Source organism: Pteropus alecto, unplaced genomic scaffold (genome assembly GCF_000325575.1).
Source record: "Pteropus alecto unplaced genomic scaffold, ASM32557v1 scaffold209, whole genome shotgun sequence".
Classification (NCBI taxonomy): Eukaryota; Metazoa; Chordata; class Mammalia; order Chiroptera; family Pteropodidae; genus Pteropus; species Pteropus alecto.
In genome coordinates this window covers 224,827-252,299 of record NW_006443121.1, presented here as the reverse complement: position 1 = coordinate 252,299, position 27,473 = coordinate 224,827, and the positions used below count along the sequence as shown (strand labels likewise).

At 42.0% G+C, this 27,473-nt stretch overlaps 1 protein-coding gene across 1 annotated transcript in view; it reads left to right on the top strand.

Moving 5' to 3' along the window:
• Positions 1-22,746, top strand: part of MSN (moesin) — a 62,138-nt gene extending 39,392 nt beyond the window's left edge. The window contains exons 3-13 of the mRNA XM_006922935.3: positions 8,086-8,181; positions 9,314-9,588; positions 10,976-11,059; positions 11,712-11,858; positions 12,917-13,013; positions 14,680-14,843; positions 17,505-17,635; positions 17,885-18,045; positions 19,304-19,396; positions 19,753-19,977; positions 20,506-22,746. Coding sequence (XP_006922997.1) covers positions 8,086-8,181; positions 9,314-9,588; positions 10,976-11,059; positions 11,712-11,858; positions 12,917-13,013; positions 14,680-14,843; positions 17,505-17,635; positions 17,885-18,045; positions 19,304-19,396; positions 19,753-19,977; positions 20,506-20,670 — 1,638 coding nt within the window. The 3' untranslated portion in view covers positions 20,671-22,746. The remainder of the gene's footprint in view (positions 1-8,085; positions 8,182-9,313; positions 9,589-10,975; positions 11,060-11,711; positions 11,859-12,916; positions 13,014-14,679; positions 14,844-17,504; positions 17,636-17,884; positions 18,046-19,303; positions 19,397-19,752; positions 19,978-20,505) is intronic.
• Positions 22,747-27,473: the final 4,727 nt, after the last annotated feature.

The following is a 27,473-nucleotide window of genomic DNA, read 5'->3' as shown; positions in this document are numbered from 1 at the left end:
GGAAAACGAAGGAAGAAAGAGGAAAGAGGTTGCATTCAAATGAGATAATTCTGTTCCTGTGAATACTCTTTACTGGTGAGAGGAAAGATAAGGAGAGATAGGAGATAGAGATGGTAAGAAATAGATCTCCTTGTAAAAGGAAGGAAGAGATAGCTAGAAATCTGAGTCCCTGATGTCACATGGTAGAGTGAAAAAATTGTTGTTTATGGCTGATACGAATGAGAGTTAATATTTGTCTAAGGCTTACTTACTGTATGCCAGGTACTCTGATAGGCATTTTGTGTACCATATCATTGACTATCACAAAGCCTTTTGAGTGCAGGAATTAGTATTGGCCCCATTTTACAAATGAGGAAACAGAATCTTCATTTTCCTATCTAGGACTTGTGAAAATTATTGAACCTCTCTGGGTTGTTATTTTCATCCAAAAAAGAATGGTGATGGGGAGTACTAATACCTACCTCATAGGCTTTTTATGAGGTTATGAAATATTATATTATTTATATCATGCTTATTACCCAAAAATACTTGTTATGGTGATTTATAAGGATATATAAAATTCAAATGGATAAATTAGAAATAGGTGAGAAAGACAATAAGAAAATACAAGGGCAGCAAGTGTTATGTGAAACATCCAGCATGTAATAGAGATATAATAAATGATAGCTCCTAAATGCTATGATACTTCTTGTCTTGCTAATCAACTTGAGTTGGGAGATGGACTTGAAGATCCTCAGAGTATCTAACTTTGAATTTAGCTGGAACTTGCTTCTTTGGAGTTTGTTTTGTTTTGAATAGTGAAGAATAACTATTGATATTTAATTTGTGAAGGTACAAACTAGTCAGAGAAACGTTTAAACACACATTTACTATAATTAAAGTAATGTGCTGACATTCATGTAGCTTGCAAGTGATTACAATGCTAGTCTTGGATGACTGAATGAATTTTGATTATATTAAGGTTTTGCATTCTCCTTTTACATACAGGTTTTATATCGGAGAGCTTTCAAAGGGACAGCCTTGTGAAGTTGAAAGGGCGCTGGATAGAAAGTTAGAAATCTTGGCCCTTAGGGCTGGTTCTACTGCTAACTCTCCTGACAACTTACACAAAACTTTCCCCTCTTTGAGCCTCAGTTTACCCATCTGTACAATGGCTAACTGATCTCTCTAATCTGGTTATCTTTCAAAAATTTACCTTCAACATTTGTTTCTGCATTCCATATCTCTTTCCCATTTTTAACCTCAATGTTTGGATTTCACGTGACCTCTTTATATAAAAAAGAAGGAAATGCCTCACTTGTGTATAATTAACAGTTGATATACGTGGGGTGGGCGAAAGCTGCCTGGCATGGGGACATCTCTTAGACAGGCTTCTTAATGTCTCTGGGACGAAAAAGAGAAAGTGTCCATATATTACAAAAGCTGTTTGGCCCTTTGATTCAGAAAGCAATGTCATTCTGGGCAGCAGCTATAGAGGGGAGAATATCAGCCAGTATGGATTTTATGGTGCAGCTGGGAGCCAGAGGCTCCCTCTGGATTGTACCCAGACTCTTTCCTAGAGCCCTGGTTTTACAACCAACCCCTCTCAAGGCAAATGGTGCCATCCCCTGCCCTCAACACTGGGGGCTTTGTTCATTTGCATTGGAGGGGGATAGCTGTGGAGGGTGCAGAAGGCATAATTTAGAGCCTAGGGCAGAAAAATCCTTGAACAAAGAGGTTTATTAACTGAAAAGCCACGAGGCCTGGTAATTCTTTGTTAATATTTGTTTGGTGTATGTACTGTGGGTGTGGTTCTGAAGGAAGCCTGATGGTAGAGAGCCCTGACCAGATTGGTGTGCTAGTTCTGAAAGCTACTACTTCCCAAACAAAACCCTTGAGAGACTTGAATCTTTCATACTGGTTGAGGAGAGGAAAAGGTGAAAACCAAGAAATTCATGACTTCCCATTTGGAAGATGAGTTTTGTTTTGAGAAATATCATATATTGAGCATCTACAATGGACTAACCCTGGCATTTTAATTCTTGCACTGATCCTGCCTATGAGAGGTGAAAGAACACACGCTAGGTTAGATAGTAAGTTGTGATATGGAGCTCCAAATACATCTTTGACTGCAAAACTGCTTTCCCCCACTACACTGCTCTGCTTAGGGTGAATGAGGCTGTTTTGTCTTGGAGAAGACTCTAGGTGTGTTCTCTGTCTTGAGATCTCTGAGAGGCTGTCATAGGAAGGAGGGGGCAATCATGTTCTGTGAGGCCAGAAGGGACAGAGCTGGAACTCCATAGGTGAAAACTACAGGGAAAAAGATTTGAATTTAGATAAGGAATTAAGCTTCTGGCACTCTTGGGACCAAGGCAGGTCTGGACAGGAGTACACAGAGGTACATGTTCACAAGCCATTGGGGGATAGGATGTCTTCTCAGTAACCTGACAAGGCATAAGGGAAGAAGTTCATTCTGTCTGGGCTTTGAGACCCATCATTCAAGTAGGCCCTCCTGATGGACTTGGGGCCTAGGAATAAGGAGCTGGACTCTTTGGGAGGAATTGACAAAAGCTGGGACCATCCTGGAATCCAGCAGTTGTCTGACTGATAACCAGAGAAGAAGCCAACTGCAAAGGAAGTGCCCTCCTCAGTACCAGCGATTTCAGGCAACAGTGGGAAGCCATAGTTTGAGGAGGCCCAAGGTCTGATGGGAAAGGGAATTGAAGCCCATAGTTCTTCCAGTTTACCTTTGTTCCTTCTTGTGAGTGTATTCACAGCTAGGGAGGGGAGAGAAGATGTTGCAAGAGCGATTCTGTCACCTCGACTTTTAGAGCCTGAGGTTATTCAGAGGGCTCTTGATTACCTACATGACACTAGTGGGCAATGTCACCACCATGAATTCCTCTTTGAGAGCCATCTGCTTGGCTCCTCCTAACCAGGGGCTCTAGCTCTAGCCTAATTCTACCTTCTCCCCTCCCTTTAAGGTTTTGAGCTCTAGAAGAGAGGTGAAATCTCAGGGTATCCATTCATTCATCTATTCACTGACTGAAGGTCTATTGTGTCTCAGAGAGAATCTCTCTAGACCCATCAAATACCATCTCTACCCTTAAAGAACTTGGAGTTTCTTACCTATGGAAGCATAGAAAAGTACATGCAACTCTCCTTCCACATAGAATGCAAGAAACACCTTTCAGGCTCAGGTTGTGTATAAAGGTGGTATATAGAGCATGAGATTTGGTCTTGGCCTTGGGTTCAAATTATACCCCTGCTATTTAGCTGTGTGACCTTGGATACCTCATTTAACCTCTTAAGACTTTACTTTTTTCAGTAAAATCGTAATCACACTAATCTCAGAGATGTTATGGTTTTATTTAATCCTCAAATAAGTAAGGTACCTGGTACATTTCAGGCATTCTCATGTTGATTGCTCTTATCAAGGGCTAAATAAGTAGGTAGAAATTACTCTAGATGTTCAGTTAAGGGAGCCATAAAATTAGGAAGCTTTTCCGGATCAGTAAAGTCCTTAAGATTTGTGGACTCTACATCAAAAGCAGCAACCCTTTCTTTTTTCTCTCCCATTTTTATTTTATACAATAACTAATATCTATTATTATAATAGTAGTGTCTCCATCTTATAGATGAGGAACTGAGACTTAGAAAGGGGGATAAGACCTATTTAAGGTTAGATAGCTAGGAAGTGGTATAATGCCTTGACCCAAACCATATAGCATTTTAGTTTTCTCTATGCTTTCTCTCAGCTGTGTCCCCTTTCTTTGCCTGTTTCCATTTTGAATGGAGGTAAGTTTGGTCCCTAAACTTAGAACTCTACCTGAGTGTGTTCTGTGCTATAGAGCAGGTGGCCATTTGAGCACAAGCAGTGTGGAGTAGCAGAAGCAACAATGGTGGCAGCCTCTCCTTGAACTTTATAGCTGTGCATTGATTTGCTGTTAGGTGGGTGGCTGATGTAGCTGCTGCCAAGCCTGTAATGGAATCTCAGTGGACCTCAGGTGTTTGGACATTGACTCAGTTTTGCATATAATTTCTTATACAGTTTTCCTCTTGAGGCTCCAGTATTGCTTCCTAATCCTGTTCTGGGTTGCTGAAGTTGTTGATTGCATCACTAGTTTGCTTATTCAGATAGATGCATGGTGGGTATATGGAAAGAGGGTGCTCTGAACTTTGGGATGTACCTTATCTTCCCTCCCCTCCACAGACCTCAGACATAGGCAGCCTTTACCTGCAAAAAATAGTCAATGGGGGTTCTTTCTTACATCCAGATGCTCCTGGTAATTAGGGAGGATTTTCTGAGGCAAATCTCTTCCTCTCACTGGACTTCAGTTTTCTAGTTTATGCTGCTTGAACCCTATAGATCTCTATTGTCTGTTTTGGGGGTTTGTATTTTATGGCTGAATAGAATCCACAGCCAGTGTCTTACAAACTGGAGTCCTAGTCCTTCTAGGTATATGTGGCAGGTTCTAGGAGGTACACAGAGCTGTGGGATGAATGTTTAGTATCTTGGAGCATCAATTTTACTTGTAGATATTATCTATTTCATTATTAAAACAGATTTAAGGAGTAGAATGCAAAATTTGCACAAAGAAATTCTGGTTTGCAGCCCTCTACTTATATGTCACCCCACCCTTGCTCTTTCCTTGTGGCTCCTGGGTATATGCATTCATTATTTTCTGCTGCTTAATGATTTTTACCATGGCAGCTTTGAGAAATACTAGCTCAGGCCAGATGAGCTGGCCTTCTGGGATAAAAGGAAGTCAAGAAAGATTTTTTTCCTCAGGGATGGAGCCATTTCAGAGTAGAAGAGTAGGATCATAGTCACTGGATCCTCAGATGTTGTTCCTGGATACTCTCTCCTAGAAAATGAGGTTTCTCTTTCCTCTCAAGTGGAGGTCCCACCTGGAAGCAAAGCCGGAAATAAGTAAAGCTTGGCCTCATTTCCAAGTCTTGATATTTCCTTGTAGCCTGGGGCCCAGGGGTCATCTGTTTTATCCTTTGTTCTTTTTTCAGTCTCAATCTGATTTCATACCATATTTCCTTCTCCACACACCCTCACTTCCTCACTTTGGGACTTCAGTGTAAGCTGAGATACATTGTTCATTTCCAGGCGCTGGAGCCTAAGGAAGTAGAAAATTTATATGCACCTGATTTCTCTATGTTCATAATGGAAGAGACAGTGCTCAGAGAGATTAAAATTCCCTATTGATACTGAATTTTTTTGGGGGGATAGCACTTTGTTATTACTTTGTCCAACTTTTCCTCAGAGATACTCAATTCTAGAACTATTTTGGTTCCCATGAGCCTCTTGTCATCACATTTCTGCCCATCCCACTAGTGAACCAGGCAACCTGGTGCAAAAAGAGGCTAAGGAGCTCACTCCTTGGGCCTCTGGGACTGGTTGCATAGTCTGTGCCTGCCTCACTCTCTTTTAGATCTGGAGTCTCTGAGCCTCTACAACTGGGCTGTTGGTACAGGCAAAGGCCAGTTGCTGCTCTACCATTTCTGTTCCCAGTCTGCCCCACCTTGACCTACCATCCTAGCCCTAATTGTCCATCTTCAGCATCTTCAGTGGGTCTCTTTCTCTCCTGGGGCTGAATTGTTTCTTGGAACTTACTTTTCCCCACCGATTGCATCTGGACACTATTTTTCTTCAACCCTCTGGAAAACCATTAGAACTGTTAATTGGGCCCTATCTGACATCTAGGATGAGATAAGAGGTAATTTTTCTTTCCCTTTTTTTTTATTTTTTAATTTTTACTTTTTAAATTAGAGTTGACATTCAGTATTTTATATTAGCTTCATATGTATAGCATAATAGTTAGACATTTATATAATTTATGAAGTGATCCCCCTGATTAGTGTAGTACCCACCTGGCACTATACATAGTTATTGTAATATTATTAACTATCTTCCTTTTAAACAATCTTTCCTGTTCATACCCTCTCTCTCTACCCTTTGCAAAAAAAGGACAATATCACATCTCAACACAAGCATTTTGTATTTTCCATTTAAAACATGGCAATTCTTACTGTTTATTGACTTAAATCAGGGACTCACCTTGCCATTGATTCCTGGAAGTCTTTTGATCTTTCCATACCCACCTCAAACTATCTTTTCTAAACATGTTCCTAGTTACTCAAGTCAGCAAGAGGTAAGTGGGAAATGGGATTTCTTAGTCATCTAATATAATGTTAGAACTTGAGAGAAGAAAGAGACCATTTAAGCCACACCACTTATGGTAGATGGGGAAGCTGAGGCCCAGAGAGAGAAAAGTGCTGCCTTGAGATCACACAGCAAGTTGGAGGCGGAAGTGAGACTTTCAGGTTTCCCGATGCCCAATTTAAGTTACAAAAGGGAAGGGTGACTACCATGCATGCCCCAGTGAACAGTGAAGGTTTTGATGACTTGAGAATATGGCTTCTCTCCAAAGTGATTTTTGACTGAGCCTAGTGGGATAGCCAAAAACCATATCTAGATGCAAAGGTGGTCAAAGTTCATTATTTGGCTGGGATATATGGGCTAAAAGAGAGCCAAAGCAGTTAGTCACTTGAGCTCCCTAGGGCTCCTAAGCTTTTAACAGCCTTTGGCATTCTGAGATAGCATGCTAGAGAAGAAAGATGCGTGGAGTCACACACATCAAGATTCTAGTCTTTGCTCTGTGGTTTTAGAAAGATTGCCTCTCTGAGCCTCAGTTTCCTCATTTATAAAATGGAGATAAGAGCTATTTCAGGATCGTTCAATGTTCAGTACTTAATACATATGAACTATTTTTTCTTGGGGCCTCAGAAGTTCTAAATTGTAAACTCTGATAGTGACACGGGGCCTGGCTTAGATGCATAGTGGAAAATTTGTGGATACAGTGGAGGTGTGTGTGTGTGTGTGTGTGTGTGTGTGTGTTGAAGGGTGTATATGTGTTTTGAGGGGAGATAGTGATTTATTCATAGGAAAGGATGTCAGCAACATTGTGTCCTTGTTCCTTGTTTCTATCTCCAAGTAAATTCTTTCACTTCACCCTCCCATCTCCACATCCTCCCCCTAAAAAACGAAAAGATAAAAAAGACCGCCTGATGCCAGCATGACTTCATTAGGATGTGTCTCAGCTTCATTGCCTCCATTCTCCATGGTAGGGTTGAGCCACCAGCCAGAACCATTAACATGCTAATGTCAGAGACTGGAAAACAGATTCTGTTTGTCCCACTGGCTGGCTTCCCTTTTCTTCCCACTGCTCAGCCAAGAGGCCCAGAACATCAGGGGGCCCCTCAGCTACTACTGAGGTACTCACCCTGTTTCCACCCTCATTTCCACTCTTAGCTTGTATGAGTAGTAACAGAAATCATGACTGGACTCAAATTGAGGCTGGAAAGAAGCATCTCAGCCCTCAGCACAGCACAGCTTTTGAGTGCATACATAATACCATCCTTGCTCTATCTCCTCAAACATTGTTTCTTGGGGTACTGTAAATGGGACTCAGTCTGCCGAAGGATGTGGGCATTATTTCTAGTTGCTAAAGAAAGAAGAGCAACCCAGGAGGACAAGATGCAGGAATTAAACCAATCACCTCTACCTTCAATCTTTAATCCATCCTGGGAATGGGAAGCTGCATGGCATAATAGAGGGAGGGAAGTGGCAGAAAGCACTGGATTTGAATAGGTTTGGAGTCAAACAGAGCTGACTCTGCTACTCACTAACTAAACCTTCACTTCTCTGAACCTTAATTTCACTATTTGCAAAATGGACCTAATTGTGTTTATATCATATGGGTATCGTGAAAATTAAAGGAGATAATGGATATCAAGTTTTGGGGTGTGGCAGTGCTCATATGTAATAGATCCATTCCCTACCTCAGCACAAGTACTTTGTGCAGAGAGATGCTGACATTACTTCTTGACCACTGCCCAAGTGTGTGTGTATGGTGTTTTTTTTGTTTGTTTTTTGTTTTTTGTTTTTGTTTTTGTTTTTGTTTTTGTTTTGCCAGATCTTGGATACTTTTTGTCCTTTAAGGTCAGGTGCCAAGTTGCCTCCATCTTTGTGTCCTCTGTGTCTGGCATAGGGTAGGCATTCAATTAGTGGTTGTTTTGTGTTTTCTCTTCCAGGTGGTGAAAACTATTGGCCTGCGGGAAGTTTGGTTCTTTGGTCTGCAATACCAGGACACTAAGGGTTTCTCCACTTGGCTGAAACTCAATAAGAAGGTAACCGCTTACCCCACTCTCAGGTTTGGAATTTGTTCCTCTGCCAGGTCTTGCTCAGGGGGGTAACATGTGTTAGCTGGCAAATCCAGCGTATCTATGGCTGTGTTTTTCACTGGGTGGTCTGTTGGTCACTGGATCAGAATAAGAGCAGAGGACTCAGCCAAGGCAAAGCTCTTGCTCTGTCTCTACTTTGACCTCTCACAGTAAGAATGGCCAAGGTCCAAGGAGGAAGGGACCTTTTCCTTCCCACTAGCATTTTCTTGAACTTTGAATTGTTTTAGACCGTAGCCTTTAGCAGTTCTTTAGGGGGAGATTGGTATCTTTTTTCCCTCCTAAACTCAAGGGGTTTGGGAGATTTGTTAAAAAAAGAGACTTGCAGACTTTTGAACTGGAATCTCAGAGGTCTTATAACCTTATTTTGTCTCTTCTCCAACCTGTCAACTGATGCCTGAACCACATACAGATCTTCTTTCTTGATTTTCTATCTCAATTGATCTCCAAATGGGGTGAACTGAGTATAGGTCCATTCAAGCTCTCCACCTCCAAGTAGCATCTCTGCAGGAACATGGAAATCCTTCATCTCAATATCCTGAAACTGGCTGACTTTGTCCTTAGAGGTCTCTATACTGTCCTGAGACTTGTTTTCTTGATTGTGTCTAGGGCATGGGGGCCTCACCTTCTGATGGCAGAGTCTTGTTTTCCCAAAGAGTAGAGACTTTTGCTGAACAAATCTGGAAGTGTTAGGAACCAATTTCAGGCTTTCAAAGACAATCTAGTTCTCTTACCTACCCAATTTCCAGGCTTCAGTCATTGTGGAGTTGGAGGAGCCTTAAAAGAGCTTTCTTTAACCTCCCCTTAGAATGTGTGGGCAGTTGTATATATTATCAGATGATGGTGGCTTGGGGGCTTATGATCATCTTTATTTTAGGAAGAACTCCCCAACAGAAAGCAATTATAGACATGGGATTGGGTCCCCAATGAAAGTAATGTCTCTTTTCTGAATTACCAGGAGAGTTGCCACCTATTTTGGGAGGATTAACCAAATTGATGACCTTTCAGTGTCTTCTCCCCACCCTACTTCCACACCTCAAAGTCTGTTTTTCGAGAGCTCATAACTCCTTGCTGCTTCCAGGTGACTGCGCAGGATGTGCGGAAGGAAAGCCCTCTGCTCTTCAAGTTTCGGGCCAAGTTCTACCCTGAAGATGTATCCGAGGAATTGATCCAGGACATCACACAACGCCTGTTCTTCCTTCAAGTGAAGGAGGGCATTCTCAATGATGATATTTACTGCCCACCTGAAACTGCCGTGCTGCTGGCCTCCTATGCTGTCCAGTCCAAGTATGGCGACTTCAATAAGGAAGTCCACAAGTCTGGCTACTTGGCTGGAGATAAGTTGCTTCCACAGAGGTGAGGTGGTGCCTGGCTCTCTGCTCTGGCCAGAGGTGACTGTGGCCCAAGGCTGACCAATTTCTATTACACAGGGACTGCTAGATCTGTTCCTCTCCACTAGGGTCTGTCTGAAGACCATGATGTTATACAAGTCAGAGAAACACATTTGCTTATAACATCATACCCCATTGTTGTTTCTCGGCCTCTCAAAATATAAAAGCTTTTATCTCCCTCTGTTTGCCTGACTATAGAACTTCATTACCCTGGAAAGAGGTTCTTATATGGAGAACAAGAGATGGATTGATTTTCCCTCCTCCCTGGTTCCAATTTTCTCAATTCTTTTCACTTATTTAGACCTTTTATATCACAAGTTCACAGAGGAGAGAAATATGTAAGCCAGAGACATGGGGACCTCAAATGGTCTTTTAATATTGATAACCAGTGTATAGAAATTTCTGCTTTTGTAAACTTCAAAGTCAAATGCTCTCAAACACTAATTATTTTTATTTTAGCATCACAACAATGCATGAAATAAATAAGGCAGACACTATATTTCCTGACTACGGAAATAGAGGGGCAGAGGTGTTCACTCTGACTTTCTCCTATATCCCATAGCTCATTTGAAGCACAACCAGGTCTGGAACCCTTGTCTCTTGACTTTTTAACATGGAATTTTTTTCCCTACTGCATCCAATGGCAATTTTTATAGGTTTTTGAAGTGGAAGGAAAACACTACTTCATTCTGGGAGCCTCAGTCCCATGGAGCTGTAGCATATGCACAACTCACCGAAAGGTATTAGGGATAGTGGTTGTGCCCTGGAACTCCATCTGAGTTGCTGCCATGATGTCAGAGATGGTATATTTGAAACAAGTCTTGTTTATGATCTAGTAGATCTAAGAGGTTGAGCCCGTTAGTTTCTCCCAAAGCATTTTGGGCTCTGTTTTTTGTTCTGTAGCTACAGGCTATAATCTCATCTGTGAGCAATATTCTCATAAACACAAACTGTTGGTCACACAAGGGTCTAGTAGAGAGTATGTATGCCTCTATGAGGTCCATCCCTACTCAGTAACACAAATCAGTACAGATTCTTAATATATTATTGTTCTGTTTGGGGACTACAGCACATTGTTGGATTTTCTGGTTAAAGGTATGAAGAAAAGTATTTCCATTGTTTTTTTTTTTTTTTTTTGGTCACACATTCTTGTATTTCTCTTACCTCTCAGGCAGTTCCCTATGCCTAATTAATATCTCCTGCTATAATTTCAATCTGCTTCCAGTGTGACCTCAGTAGGCTGATTCCACAACTTCTTTGTATCAACTCCTTAGAGAGCTAAGTGGGTTTTCCTTAACCCCTGCAAATTGGGCTTTGTGCTTTAAACTACTCACTACCCATTGTCTTTCCAGGGTCCTGGAGCAGCACAAACTCAACAAAGACCAGTGGGAGGAGCGGATCCAGGTGTGGCATGAGGAACACCGGGGCATGCTCAGGTAAGCCTTCCCTAGCAACTATGGGCTTCCACTGCCCTTTCAGGGAGAATGAGAGTTGGTTCTGGGGGGATAAGAGGCAGAGGACTGGGAACATTGGAGAATATTAGAGAGAAAGAGACAGGAATGCAGTGTACAGGGGCATGTAGAGATAGAAGGCTAATCAGAACCATTATAAAGCTATATTTTTGTAAATGATGATAACTGATAGACCAGTTTTGACCATAAAGAAATGGAGGGGCCCTAGGGATCCCTAGGGAGCTTCTGGACTACCAGAGTCTCCTCCCCAAGAAAGAAATGGAAATTAGCTCTCTAAACATGGTAGACTCTTTGGGAGCTGTCTAGTTGAGGAACAAAGCTTATTTTGCTATCACCACCCCATCTGGGCTCTGCTAAGAATGTGCCTATATAAGAGGTTCTATGGCAGCTAACATGCTAAAGGCCAGCAAGGGTCAGCGTACCCTTATTCCCCTTGAGAATTTCAGACCTCAGGCTCCATGTTGTCCTCTATTCACCATCATTTGCTTACCCTCCATTCCCTTTCCCACCCCTAAGTCAAGATACTTGCCAGAAGAACAGAGCAGATATGTTCTCTATCTTCCTAGGTCTGATTCACAGACTTCCCTCTATAACCACCCCCAATTCTGTCATTTAGGGAGGATGCTGTCCTGGAGTATCTGAAAATTGCCCAGGACCTGGAGATGTATGGTGTGAACTACTTCAGCATCAAGAACAAGAAAGGCTCGGAGCTATGGCTGGGGGTGGATGCCCTGGGTCTCAATATCTATGAGCAGAATGACAGGTATAGCTCAGAGCTCTTTTAGTTTATTTGGACCACTCTGACATTAAGGGCTCACCACAGAATAGGACTGTACCTCCTGGGTTCCACCAGGGTATTTCTTTTCCTATTTAGTTTAGACCAGCCCAAATAATTGCACAACTTACCTCAGGCCTCTAAATCATGCATTGACTAGATTTGCACTATTCACTATGGTAGCACTGGCCACATGTGGCTATTGAGCACTTGAAATGTGGCTACTCTGAATTGAGATGTGCTACAAGTATAAAGTACACACCAGACTTTGAAGATTTAATATGAAAAACAGAATGTAAAATGTCTTCTTAATATTTTTTGAAATAATTTGTATAAATGATAATATTTTGGATATATGGAGTTAAATGAACTGTTATAACAGTTAATTCCACCTATTTCTTTTTATTTATTTTCATATGACTACTAGAAAATTTTAAATTACATGTGTGGCTCTCATATTTCTAATGGATAGCACTGGCCTAGAACCTACTTTTTCAGAATTTGTAATTAATCCCACTCCTGTATGATGATTAAATGCCTTTTGGCCTATAATCCTTTTTACTATAACCTATGACTCTTGCTTATTCCCCCTCCCCCTTCCCCTTGGTCTGCTCTTGGTGAAGATGGAGATCAATAGGTTATTGTTTTGTGTAACTTCTGAATCTTGGAGCTCATTATTTACTTTCTCCTCCATTTTACAATCTTGGGTGGAAGAGTCCCAGTTAAATAGGGCTGATGTGGAAGAGTCCTAGGTAAACAGGGCTCTGTGAGAGATTGTTATAAGGTCTGTGCCACAACAAAAAAATATAATAAAACATACCTCAGAGATTTGGACAAGGAGTAATGTGTTGGTTGTGGTATAAGGAGGTCTTTTTTGTACCCTCACTGCTGGCAGCTGACCTGACGGCACATGACACTGACTGAGCTGACAATGAATCTAACTCCTTGGAGGAGAAGTTGGTTGACAGGGGTTGGGCAAGGCACCAACCCTCTATGTACTTCTTGTTTTGCCCTTGTCCTAATGTTCTTGGTCTCCATTTCTATAGACTGACTCCCAAGATAGGCTTCCCTTGGAGTGAAATCAGGAACATCTCTTTCAATGACAAGAAATTTGTCATCAAGCCTATTGACAAAAAAGCCCCGGTAAGTGATTCTTCCCACTGGCAAGGCCTGGATAATGCTAGGAGTAATCATGTCATTGTATTTTTCTCTTCTTTTCCTGGTGCACGTGCATGTGTGTGTTTATGTACAGGAGGCACAAAAGGAGATTGGTGATGGAAAGGGATGTCGATGCCAAGAAATGGCTAGGAGGCACCCTGCTACCTATGTCCTAGGAGAAGCATGGATGAGAGTCATAGACAGTCTAAGTGCTGCCTATTAGTGACTGTCTTCTGCTCTGGGGTAGAAACAGAGAGTGCATCTTATCTTTTAAAGCCTCTAGGCTCCAGAAAGTGGAAACTGTTCATATACTTGGTTTATATTTAATTACGGAAAGAGGACATAGCCAGGAGAAATCCAGGTCCAAAGATGATCCTCCAAATTTTGTGCTTTGGTATAACTTCTCTGCTGTCTTCTCAAGAACAACTCAAGAAGAAGAATATGCTTTAGGTTCAGTCATTCCTCTAACATGCTTGGCAAGTACTTGTCACACTTCACCCACTCATTTGCCTGTGGCTGACAAGACTGGACAGCTGGTGAGTGGTAATAGTATAGGAAATTGAGATGAAGTCTCTTCTTTTGGTGTATCCCATGTTCAACAAGGGCCAGTGGCCATGTTGAGCCAGACCCTTCTCATGAGGCCTCCCTCAACCATTCTTCTCCATTCTTGCCCTGAGGTCTCTGAACTTCCCCTACTAAGCACTTTATATATGTTGTCTCCTTAAAACCTCAACAATATTGTCAGGTAGGTAGTAGCATACCCATTTTATAATGGATGAAATGAGTTCAGAGAGATGTAGTGATTTGCCCAAGATCACATAGCTAAAAATGGTAGAGCCGAGATTTATATGTAGGTCACTTGACCTAGAGCTCGTTCTCCTTCCACTGTACCCCAAGCTATAGGAGATGATAGCAATTTGGGTTCAGTGGCAGAAGACCTAGTGGTTAGCCCATTAGCCAGTGACCTTGGTCCACTGGTATTTATAGTAATAAACTTAAATTCACTGGATTTTCATGCGTATGTGTGTGTGCGTGTGTTTTACTGCTGCCGTGTTCAACTATAACCAGAAAAAGGTAAGTAACAAAGCCAGCTAAGATCAATGGCTTATTTAAAAAACAATAACCATTAGGACATTTGATGTTCAGGAGATTTATATATTCATGTATGTGTTTACAACCTGCCTTATTCCAAAAGGATTTAAGGGGCTGGGTCTAGGATATGCTTTTAGAAGATTATAGAAACAGTCTATCCACCCATATTGCACAAGGGTATTATTTAGGGATTTTGGGGCCTTGAAAAGAGGCCCCTAAGACCTAGAAGGATCCTTAGGTACCAGATAAAATGAAGTCCTATCTTCGTACTGGATTAAGGGTATTTCAGGATGCAAAGGTTGAAAGAAATTGTGGTTTGGTGGAAAGAGCACTGGTTTCAGAGTCAAGAAGCATGGGTTCTTGTCCTGGGTCTGCCACTAACTTGCTGTTTGACCCTGGCCAAGTCACTTCACCACCTGGATAATTAACCTTTTTATCTGTAATAGAAAACTAGGTTAAATAATCTTTCTAGTGCTTTTTTGGACTTAACTTTTCATAATGCGGTAGCTAGCCTTCATCTGTCCCTCCAAACTTTTTCTGATTGCTGGTTTCCCACCAGGACTTTGTCTTCTATGCTCCTCGGCTGCGGATTAACAAGCGGATCTTGGCCCTGTGCATGGGAAACCATGAGCTATACATGCGCCGTCGCAAGCCTGATACCATTGAGGTGCAGCAGATGAAGGCACAGGCTCGGGAGGAAAAGCATCAGAAGCAAATGGAGCGGTAGGTGCTGTGGAGCTGCAGTGGGGACCAGGGCCAGAGCAAGGAAACTTTTCAAAGGTAGCAAGCTAGCTAAAAGCGGGACATGAAGCCATTTTGGGTCTAAGAGGTGGGGAGAGGGTTGGGAGTGGGAGAGAGAGCTGCACAGCAATAACTCCCACTCCAGGAAACAGGCATCAGAAGCTTAGGATTTCAGAGGCTCTTAAAAGGGAGGGAATTTTATAGTTCCCGTTGTCTATGACCCTCATGCCATTGTTTTTCTAGGCAAACTCTGAGTTGCTCCAGGCTATCTGACCAGTACAGTGGCAATAGCAGAAGGCTCCATGCACTTTTAAACCTGGACTCTATAGGGTTTTTTTTTTTTGAGTGGAATTGGGCAGAGCCACCAGAATTTTTGCTACAAAGCCCCTATGCACTGGAGGCCCTTGTTACTCAAAGTGCAACAGGGCTCAGCAGCATTAGCATCAACTTGGGACTTGTTATAAAAGGCAGGATCCAAGACCCTATTCCAGACCTATTGATTCAGAATCTGCATATTTAGGTTGTAGGTAATCACTTCTCCAAAGAAGATATGCAAATGGCCAACAGGCACATGAAAACATCTTTAGTCATTAGGGAAATGCAAAGCTCTAGTCATTAGGGAAATGCAAATCAAAATCACAATGAGGTACCACTTCATACTCATTAATATGGATATAATAAATAAAAACAGAAAATAACAGCTGTTGGCAGAATGTGGAGAAATTGGAACTCATGTATATTGCTAGGGGAAATGTAAAATGGTTCAGCTGCTGTGAAAGATTGGTGGTTCTTCAATAAGTTAAGCATAGAAAACAGGTGTTCAAACAAGTACATGTGTACTTGTGTTCATAGCAATGTGGAAACAGCCCAAATGTCCATTAATGGTTGAATGGATAAATAATGAATCCATGCAATGGAGTATTATTCAGCCATAAAAAGATATGAAGTACTGATACAATGTGGATGAACCTCTAAAACATGCTAAGTGAAAGAAACTAGACACAAAAGATCACTTAATATGTGATTCCATTTATATGAAATATTCAGAATAGTTAAATCTATAGTGACAGAATGTAATTAGTGGTTATAAGGGGCTTGGAGAAGGGAGATGGGGAGAAACTGCTTAATGAATATGGAATTTTACTTTGGAATAATGAAAATGTTTTGGAACTAGATAGAGATGGTAGTTACACAGCTTTGTGAATGTCCTAAATGCCACTGAACTGTTTGCTTTAAAATGGTTAATTTTATATTATGTGAATTTCATCTCAATAAGTTTTTTAAAAAACAAAATCACATTTATTCAGAAAAATTTTTTACAAGATTGGGGCCAGTTTACAGAGCCGAATCTGGTAGGAATCTGCCCTCAAGGACCTCACAGTCTAGTAGAAGAAAGAGGAAAAGCAGTATATACCTAACTGTTCAAGGTACAATGTGGTGTCATTCATTCACTCAATAAATATTTACTGAACAGTGAGAAAAAAAGAATGTTCTCATGAAGCTGTTATTTTGGGAAGAGACAGACAGAAAAAAATAATTATATATATGTGACATGACAGTGGTGACCTTAAATAGACAGCCAGATATTTCTCCAGCAAAATGGGTTTATTTGGGAACAACAAAGAATTGCAATTCAAGACATGCAATCTAATGGCAAAGAACAAGCAAGTCCAGAGAAATAAAGAGGAGGAACACTCTTTTATGGACTTGAGAGGTGCTGTTGTAAACAGAGTCCATTGAGAGAAACTGAAAGTTTGAAATATAATGAGTTTTCATTGGCTGAATTATGGCAGTCTCCCATTGGCTGAGCTGTTACTGGGCAAAGAGGAATCTTCTTGCTGCGGTAGTAAAGTAGTATCACTTCCTGTTGGAGATGCTAGGTATGTCTCTTTCTGTTGGGGTCAGTAGTATGCGTTGAGTGATATATATGTGAGAGTTCTCTCTTCTGGCCTCCTGACTCCATTTTGAATGAAGTTTCTGTTTATTAATTTTCATAGCAAGAAGTTCTTTGGAGAAAAATAACAGGGAGGAGGGATGGGGAAAAGGATGGCCCAGGTGTTCTGAGGACTCAGAGAGAGAAAAAACATATAGATAAGGGAGAAAAGAAGGTCTCCTAGAATTGGTGCTGGGGCAAGAAAATGAAAATACTTATTCTAGATTTGCAACAAATTCAAGGGAAAAAGAACCTGGGGTTGGGCTTCAGAGGCTTGGCAGAGTTAAGCCTAAGGACTGATGCCCTAGCCATAGAGATCATCAGACTTGAAGCACAGTATCCCAGCACAGAGCCAAAACTTGTTTCCTTATAACTCCATTAGGTTGTGAAGGCAAGACTTATCAGGTCATTTTAGAGACGGGGCTACTGCGAAAGGGTGCAAAGAAGTGACATAGATAAGGTTATCTACTGATTAGCCACTGTTTAGTGGCAGAGCTGGAAATCCAGGTTGGATCTCTTGACTCTGGGACAAACTGACAGGGCCTTCAACATACCAGCCTATGTGGGACTATAACATGAGGGCAAGGATGTGGGGATAAAGAACAGTGGTCCCAACACACAAGCCCTGGGTGTGTTAGATGGATGGGGGCTGAGAGTCCAGGGTCAGGCCTTTGTTATCTTGTTTCATCCCTTTTTTCTTCTTTTTCTAGTGCTTTGCTGGAAAATGAGAAGAAGAAGCGTGAGTTGGCAGAAAAGGAGAAGGAGAAGATTGAACGAGAGAAGGAGGAACTGATGGAGAAGCTGAAGCAGATTGAGGAACAGACTAAGAAGGCTCAGCAAGGTGAGCCTTAGAGTATCTTTGGAGACTGAATATAGCCTGACTCTGAGCTGGAGACCCTTCTGCCTGAGCTGCAGACTCTATCTGCATAATCCAGATGTGACTACAGGATAGATGAAGGATGGGGCAAGAGGAAGAGTGCCCAGAGCTTTCTGCCAATTGTGCCCTAGGGTGAAACTTTTCCAGGAAAGAAGCTAGGTATCTCTTTTTTATCTCTGTGTTATTCATCTTTTCTCCACCTTCTCATCCCAGAACTGGAAGAACAGACCCGTAGGGCTCTGGAACTTGAACAGGAGCGGAAGCGGGCCCAGAGTGAGGCTGAAAAACTGGCCAAAGAGCGTCAAGAAGCTGAAGAGGCCAAGGAGGCTCTGCTGCAGGCCTCCCGGGACCAGAAGAAGACCCAGGAACAACTGGTAAAGCTACAAAATGGAATAGAATTGTGAGATCTGAATTTTCTCCCCTTTCTGCCTACCTATTCACAGCTACTTCTGCCTGCAGGGCTGGCTCTTTCCAGGAAGGTACTACTCTACAGGCCTCCAGCAGATAGTTCATTCAGAAGCAAGCTGAGAAGTCACTGGTGTGGCCCAGAAATCTTTGCAAACAGTTTTACCTAACCCTTACTTTAATTCTGTTTTATTAGCCTTTGGGAATCTGAGCTGATAACCTGACAAAGGAAAGAGAAGGAAGAAAGAAGTGAAGGGATTCACACTCGATTGACTACCTACTGTGTACTATAAGCTATGCTAGCAATTTTTCCCTTTCCCTTACTTTCTTACTCCTCTTCCATATAACCTTATAGGATTAACTCATATGCCGTAATATGCCCAGATAAGGAAGTTAGGTCTCAGAAAGGTTTAAGAGACTTGCCAAAGGTCACACAGTTGTGGCTGAGTAAAGATGAGAACCCATTTCTGCCTTTGAAGGATTTGCTCCCTAAAATTATATATGAAACTATGTGCCTGTGCATTTTTCTGTATGTGTGTGGGGGTGAGCATCCACACTTTAATTATAAGTTACAAGGGTTCTGTGACTCAGAAATTAAGAATCTATGGCCCAAAGCCCTTTACATATGCTCTTTCCTGTATTGTTTGCAGTGGGAGTGCAGGGTACTAAGATCTACTACTCAGGGGAAAGCTTCCTCTGGGTGATTTGCCCAAGGTGTGAAGGTGTGCATAAGCTTTTTTCCTTTGTTCAGATCACCTGTGAAAGTTGAGTGTCTTTCTTATACTTGTCTTGGGAAGAGTCTTAGTGGAGCCCTGAGCATTCTAGGATAACAGGGAAGGGTCTGCCACTTCAGGCAGTGATACAGTGATCTCTAAAGCCCTAAGTATGCACTGTTCAGTTGGAAGTACTGAGGACGGAGGGAAAGAAGGTGGAGAGGTGAGGAAAAGACAGAGATGGTATGCTGTTTGTCTTCAGGAGATCTATAGTCTAGGTAGGGAGCTCTGACTTATAAGGAAATGGTTTGGAGTTAATAGAGTACTATAGTAGATCTGAGAATATGAGTGTCCTTTGGGCTTCCTGGAGGAGATATGGTATAAAGAGCCTCAAAGACGACAAGAAAGTGGATCAGCAGGTTCCTATTGGTTCTCTGGGGGAACTAGAGTTGAAGACACTTGGGCCCTGAAGACCAGAAGGCCCAGCTTTCACAAGCTTCAAATTTATCTATAGGCATTGGAAATGGCGGAGTTGACAGCTCGGATCTCCCAGTTAGAGATGGCTCGACAGAAGAAAGAGAGTGAGGCTGTAGAATGGCAGCAGAAGGTAAGACACAGTGCCCAGAGCAAAACATCATGGGAGGGGGTACCACATGGATAAGTTCCAGTTCCTTAGATTCCTTAAGGTTGGGTTCCTTCCCCCTTCCATCCTCCCTTGACAGTGGGCATCATGGGAGAAGGAACTCAAAGCTTTCTCAAATAACTTCCCAGAATTCTCTAACATTCTAGAAAAAATGGTACAATTGTTCCCGTTATGTAGCTGAGGAAACTAAGGATCAGGCAGACGAAGTGACTTGGCCTACCTGGTGCTTGCCTCCTGCAGGACTGTTCTAGGCACATGTAGGATGCTGCAAGTTAGCCTCATCTGACTGTTGATCCTTCTCTCCCTCTGTTACTATACAGGCTCAGATGGTACAAGAAGACTTGGAGAAAACTCGTGCCGAGCTGAAGACTGCCATGAGTACTCCTCATGTGGCAGAACCTGCTGAAAATGAGCAGGATGAGCAGGATGAGAATGGGGCAGAGGCCAGTGCTGATCTGCAGGCTGACGCCATGGCCAAGGACCGAAGTGAAGAGGAACGTACCACTGAAGCGGAGAAGAATGAGCGTGTGCAGAAGCACCTGAAGGTATCTAGGCAGGGCCAAAGGTTCAAGGAGACCATGTGGTTGACTTAGTAGCCCATGGTCTTCTCTATCATCATGAGAGGATAAGTGGAGGATCCTGTCTCAGTGCTACATGGGAGCCTGAGCCTTTCTCAAGTGATCACTTTAACAATAGATATCCCTTACTTATTAATCAGACCTTGAGCCACCTCTTCCTTTTTTTTTTTTTTCTCCCATCCTCCACCCATACTCCTTTTACCTTTTATGTTTAGGAAGCACTTAGCTGACAATTCCTACCTGAATGTTTGGTACATTGTGCTACTCTCAGGGAATACTCGTCATCAGTTGATCCCCTAAGTCTGTGTTTTTTGTTTTGTTCTTACTCCACTGCAGTTCTAACAGGACTGGAAAAAGCTCTCAAAAATTTGTGGTTGTATGTGTGTAGAAAGGGGGAGAGGGGAGAGAGAAGGAGAGGAGGAAAAAACCTGGTTAAATAAGGGGACGTAAAATGAGAGGAAGCCATTAATCCCTCATCTCCTTGCACCCTCACAGGCCCTCACTTCTGAGCTGGCCAATGCCCGTGATGAGTCCAAGAAGACTGCCAATGACATGATCCATGCTGAGAACATGCGACTGGGACGAGACAAATACAAGACCCTGCGCCAGATCCGGCAGGGCAATACCAAGCAGCGCATTGATGAGTTTGAGTCCATGTAATGGGCACCCAGCCTCTAGGGACCCCTCTTCCCTTCTTCCTTGCCCCTGTACTCCTGTATTCTTGCCTAACTTACACTGTGCTAGAGCCACTAACTAGAGCAGCCCCTGGAGTCATGCCAAGTGTTCAGTGTAGCCATGGGACCAAACCTAACCCCTCAGCCCTCACTCACTTCTCTGGGCAGAGAAATGGCTCACTTTGGTGCCAATGGGACCATCTTCCCTCTCTGTCCCATTCAATCTAGTTTGCTAGAAGAGACCACTTCCCCAGCTCAGACACACTTCTCACTTGATTAGAGAAACATCCCCACATTTACTGTTGTTCTGCAGAAGTCAAGTATAGAGTAGGTTGAAAACCAGCCCCCACCACTGCCTTACTCTCAGGGTCCTGTGATTTGAAGAACTAGAGCATCACAGGGTTTAAGGAAGAAGGCAGGGCCCTGGCTATATGCTCTAAGATGTCAACCGACCTAGGATTAGGCCTCCCAGTGCCCATTCCTTCTAGAGTTATTTAGGCTTTGTAATGATTGGAGGCTGAAAAGATGTTCAATTATTCTCTCTACCTCCCAGATTGGGCCTGTTATAAACTCAGTCCCAATAAGCCTTGTCCCTGACTTCAGGGACTTAGTTTCTCCCCAAGTTGAGATGGGGGAGACAGTGCCTTCAAGAGGCTTCACTAACATCCTAGAAGGCTATTCACCCTTCTATTCAGGCAAGACTGGGTATAAGATCCTTCCCTCAATGCTTTATGGGAACCTAGACCTGTTTCAAGTGAGCTCTATGGGCAGAAGTCTCCCTTATTATTCTGGGTTCCTCCTCCCTTCTTGGGATTTACCCCTCCCCATTACAATCCCCAAATCCCCTCCTGTTGTAACAGTAGAGATTGGCACCCAGAAACTCAGCCCTATCTAAGACTCTTGCCAAAGGGAGGAAATGTTCACACCTGGCTTCAGTATTTTCCCTGCCAGGGGTCCTAGGCCACTTTTCTCATCAGAGCCACTTGAAACACAGCTCCAGCTTCAAGGCCATCCATGCCTTGGTGTGGTGAGCCCTGGAGCTTGATGTCAATTGGCTGAAGTAGTGAATAGATAGAAGCTGAGTGTGGTGAGAGAAGCCCATGACCTGGATCCCACAGTTTACTTGACTCCCTCGTGTACCTAATAATCCCTTCCCATTGCCCCCATCCAAGGTGGTGACTGGGCCCTGCCTCTGTTTGACAAACCTCTAACCCAGGTCTTGTCACCAGCTGTGCTGTCCCTTGGAGCTGTAAATCAGAGAACTGTTGGAGGCTCTGGCCTGGTCTCTTCTACAGCCCCACCCTTGCTGTCAACCCAGGAGCAGCCTCTTCCTCCTCTGTTGCATGTGTGCGCTTTTTTTTTTCTTTTTACCAGTATTATATATTCTAGTGGCATCTAACTCAATATTGATTTCCGCATTTCCTGCTAATGCACCCTTAGAACATATTAGTCTTGGAGCAGAATCATTTTGACCTCATTCCCTTACCACCCCCACACCTGGGAAGTATATACTATATGATAAGAGAATATTTTGCCAGAACATTAATGTAAGAAGCTTTCAGTGTTAGTGATGTCACCTGTCACTATAGGTCATACAATCCATTCTTAAAGTACTTGGTATTTGGTTTTATTCCTTTATTACCTTCTCCCCAGAGTTCAGTCCCTAGGGGGCTATACTGTCCCTGCAGTACCCCTAGCCCAGAGACCATGGCTTCTATCCCCCTCTCCTCTCCTTTACCCGCCTCCTGACCTTGGGGAGTTTTATGTGCATTGCTGTGAATTACATTGATATTCTTGGTGATATTCCCTATATTGGCTAAATTCAAACCTGGAATTGTGGGGCAATCTAGCTGCCCTAAGAGCAGTAACCCACCCCCAGGAGGCTGGGGAGAAAAGTTAGATTTTGTATTCATTTTTTTTGTGTGTGTTTTTTGGGTTTTTAAAATTTGTGGGGGTTTTTTTGTTTGTTTTGTTTTTGTTTTTGTTTTTGTTTTTGGAGGGGTTTATGCTCAACCCATGTTCTATTTCAGTACCAATAAAATTTAGGAAGACTTCACTGTGACTTGATCTTTCTTTGAGGTATGCATGGATGGCTGTAAGATACTTCACTGTAATTTTCACCCTATACACCACCTTCCCATTCCTGGTCTTGCTTCATCCTCACTTTATAGAGAAGGGAATGAACTCAAAAAAGTAGAATAACTGCCCAAGACACAGGAATGTTTGATTTAATAGCCTATGCCCCTTTCCATGGCTCCAGGCCAACTTTTCTACTGTTGGCAGGCTCTGCATTAACCATGTGATGCTCCTGGGCTTGAATGGCATTGGGGCCTTGGGGATACTTGTGAGTGGTGGTTTCTGTCTCTGGACTCCTGTGGTGGTCATGCGCTATTCTGCCTACTTTTCAGGAAGACCTCCAGGCTTGTCCACCTCCTACTACACTCATTTATTGCCATGCTAATGAAGATCAGATAAATTACCTTAATCGCTGTTGCAAAGGTGGTGGAGAAAAAAACTGTAAAGAGAGGGCGGAGAGTGTATACACATATAAAAGCTGCAGGGCAGTATTTATGGTTATAAAACATGTCAATTTTGAAGCCTAGATATGGTTATCTCAATTTTACAAATGAGGAAACTGAGATTTAGATAAGCCTTCCAGTCTGTTTTGAACCTGGCACACTCTCCCACCAGCTCCTTTCTTGGTGAGCAAATACTTGCAAAGAAAAGTAAGTTACATATTCTGTGAACTTTAAATTCTTACAACAACCCTTTGAGGCAGTGGCTCCCCAGCTTGTCTGCACATTACAATCTTAAAGATTCCAAAGCCCAGATCACATCCTCAGATCAAATTATAATCTCTAGTAGTGGGACACAGACTTCAGTACAGTATTTGATGATTACAATGTGCAGACAAATTTGGGATCCATTATTCTGAAGACATACGATTTTATCTCATTTTACAGATGGAGATACTGAGGCCCATAAGATGAATTAATTTGTCCAAGGTCACAGATATTAGAAGTAGTAGAACCAGGACATGAATACAGGCAATCTAGTTCATGAGCCTATGCTCTTAAACTATAGTATACTTTCTCCCTGTTCCCACCAGGGCATGGGGAGGACAGGCAGGTACTGGGAAGAGGATATACTTGTCCAGCTTCAATTCTAAGGTAGCAAATAGAATTCTAGGGCTCTAGGACATTAATGTAGGAAAAGGGCTTAGAAATTTCTGCCAATGATAGTCTCAACTGTTGTTGCCTAGGGGAATGAAGGAGCTCTAGGTCGCCTCCAACCTCAACCAGAGGATGTCTTCTTTTGTATGCTTTGTATATTAGGCTGTGTATGTGTAATTAATTTTTTTAAAGGGGAAGATAGGTGGACTTTCTGCTTCCAGGAACATGGTGTAGATAATGGCTCCTCAACGATGTCCATGTTCTAATTCATGGAACCTATGAATATATTACTTTGTGTTAAAAGGAACCTGGGGATATGATTAAATTAAGGATTTTAAGATAGATGATACTGCATTATGCAGGTGAATCCAATGTAATCATGAGGGTCCTTAAAAGATGGAAGAAGATCAGAGTCAGAGCTGAATGTGCTATGCTGGTAGCTTTGAAGATGGAGGAAGAGGTCACAAGCCAAGGATTTCAGGTGGCCATTACAAACTAGGAAAGGCAAAGAAACAGAATCTACAGAAGGAACACAGCACTTTCAACACTTTTGTTTAAGACCCAATGAAACCCATTTTGTACCTCTATCTGACTTCTAGAATTGTAAGGTAATACATCTGTGTTATTTTAAGCCACATTTAACATTGTTATCAACTCAAAATTCTCCATTTTTGAAATGACAATGTTGCAGATATGGAGAACATATCAGGTTACCAGCAGTTAAGGAAAGGGGTGGGGTGTGAGTAGTATAGTTATAAGAGAGCAACATGTGGGATCCTTGCTTTGATTCTATATCTTGACTATATCAAAATCAGTATCTTGGTTGTGATATTGTACTATAGTTCACAAGATGTTACCATTGGGGGAAACTGAGTAAAGGGTACATGAGATTTCTTTGTATTATTTCTTATAAGTTCATGTGTATCTACAGTGATCTCAATATTTAAAAAAATAAGAAAGGGGGTATTCTCCTGGATGTATACCAAAGATATAGTAATACTATTGGGAATAGCTCCAATCCAGAAACCACTGAAATATCCATCAACTAGAAAATGGTTAAAACTACAGTATATTTATAGAATGGTATATTGCTCAGCAATAGAAATAAACTAACCACGGATGCATACCACAATGATACAGATGAATCTCATAGGCATTATATTGTACCAAAAAAAGGCAGATACAAAAGAGAATATATTGTATAATTCCAGATATATAAAGTTCTAAAGCAGGCATGGTTGTCTGAAGCTGGGATGGGAGGAATTGACTGGAAAGGGGCACAAGAAAACCTGGGGTCATAGAAATATTCTTGGTTTGAGGGATGGTTACAGGGTATAAACATGGAAATTTATCAAGTTGTATGTAAATTACAACTCAATTAAAACGGGGAAAAAAGGGTGGCTTCCTCGCTGCAAAAGTTTGAAAATACCTAGAACAATGGTTCTCAAATTTTAGTGTATATCTGAATCACTTTGCGGTCTTCTTAAACAGATTATTGGTCTCCACTTCCATAGTCTCTGATTCAGTAGGCCTGAAGTGGAGCCTGAGAATTTGTATTTCTAACAAATTCCCAGTAGGTGGGGGTGGTGATGCTGCTGTTCCAGAGACCACACTTGGAAAGCCACTGCTTTAGAGTCTAAAGTAGACCAATACTTTCCTGGTACAGACAGAGTCTTAGAGAGAGAAGGGACTTGTGTTTGTCTAAAGTCATACAAGCAGTTGGACATATGGACCTAGAACTTCCTTCCTGGTTCTTCCATGAGCCGTCAAGGCCTTGGTCAGGTGTTCTCTGCCGTTCAAGAGTAGTGCTTCATTGCCTCCTTTCTTATATTAATTATGAGGCTTGGGCAAGAAGGGCCCAGAGAGATTCCTGGATCCAATCCTTTCTCCCAGTTTCATAGAGTGAGAAATCAAGACCCAAGAATCAAAGGCACTTGTCTATAGTCACAGTGGCAGGACTGGGCCTTGGAACTATTTCCTGCCTCTGCCCCAGACCTGTACAGTCTACCATGGGACATCCTTAGTGTCTCAACTGGTTTGCTTCCAATACTCTTCCTAAAGAAAGCTCTACCCTCACCATTTACATATCTGTGCACAGGTGGTAGTTCTTGAAGCTTTTAAGTTAAAATCCTAAGGAAACAGACCACATTACTTCTAGATCCTTTTCTAGAGATAAAACAAAGGGCTCCAAGCCTGTTTCCCTCTGAGAACATCCATTTCCTTCTTTAACCTAAAGAACATTCATAGCTCCTCACGATTTGACTTATCTTTCACTATTCATCATCTTCTATCTTCCCCCAGCACTTTACATTCCAAGCATAGTAGACCCCCACCAACCCCTCAACATCTCAGACTTGCTCATACCTACATGCCTTTGTAATAATCATAATTAACATTTACTAAGCACTTACTCTATGCCAGACACTGCTCAGTATGCTTTACAGTTATTACCTCATGTTATCTTCACAATATCTCTGAGGCAAAAGGAATTACAGATGAGGAAACCAAGAAACAGAGGGGATAAATAACTTGCCTGAGGTCACACAGCTTGGAGTGACAGAAGTGAGATTTGAATGTTTCTTAGCACCTCGAACTCAGAAAGTCTAATAAGCAAATATATTCTTTCTATTCTCACTCCATTCTGCCCATCCTCTTATGTCTCCCTCTCACATTGTTGCACTCATTTTCCCAAAATAAGAACCTAAATATTTTTCCTTGGCAATTTCCTCTCCTCGACCCGTCCTTGTTCCCAATCATCCTGCCTTCTGTTCTGCTTCATAAATATCTTCTTAATGCCACTATACTTATTCCTCTTCTACTGCTGGGACCATTAACCTGTCCTCCTTACTAGATTGCTAGTCAGTCTACCCTCTGCTGCCAGTCACCTGCTAGAAACCCCTACCCCCTTTTCATCTTCTTTGCTCAGCTTTTCCTACCAGGTTGGTCCCGGTCCTTTTTTCTGTTCTTATTTCTGTCCTCATTCTACTATCAGAATCCTTAACTATCCCACTGTCTGGATGGAATGGTCTTCCCGGAGAACTTGCAATGGCTGGCTCCTCATCATTCAGGTCCCAACTCACAGAGGCTTTTCCTTATCACCCTATCTAAAGTAGTCCCTACCTGTAATAACCAACACTTATAGCTAGATACTGTTCTTAGCATTTTATGTATTAAATCATCCTCACTATACCTCTAGGAGGTAAATACTGTTACTATCCCATATTATACATGAGGAAGGAAACTAAGGCACAGAGAAATTAAGCAACTTTTAAGTTGTACATCTAATAAGTAGCTGAGCCATGATTTGAACCCATTACCTATTTTATTTATCTTGTTTTAATCTTTTTACAACATTTTTTACTAACTAAAATGATCTCATCTATTTCTTAATGATTAGTTTGTTACCTGTCTTGTCCAACTAGAATATGAGCTTCACAAAGGCAGAGACTTTTATTCACAGCTGTATCCTCTGACATTGTCTGGCACATAATAGGTACTCAATGTTTGTTTGTTTGTTTTATCTTTTATTTGTTTATTCTTTTTTAAGTTTTATTTTTCGATTAGAGTTTCAATATATGTTGAATAACTATATAGCTCCTCCCTGGGAATGTGTGGC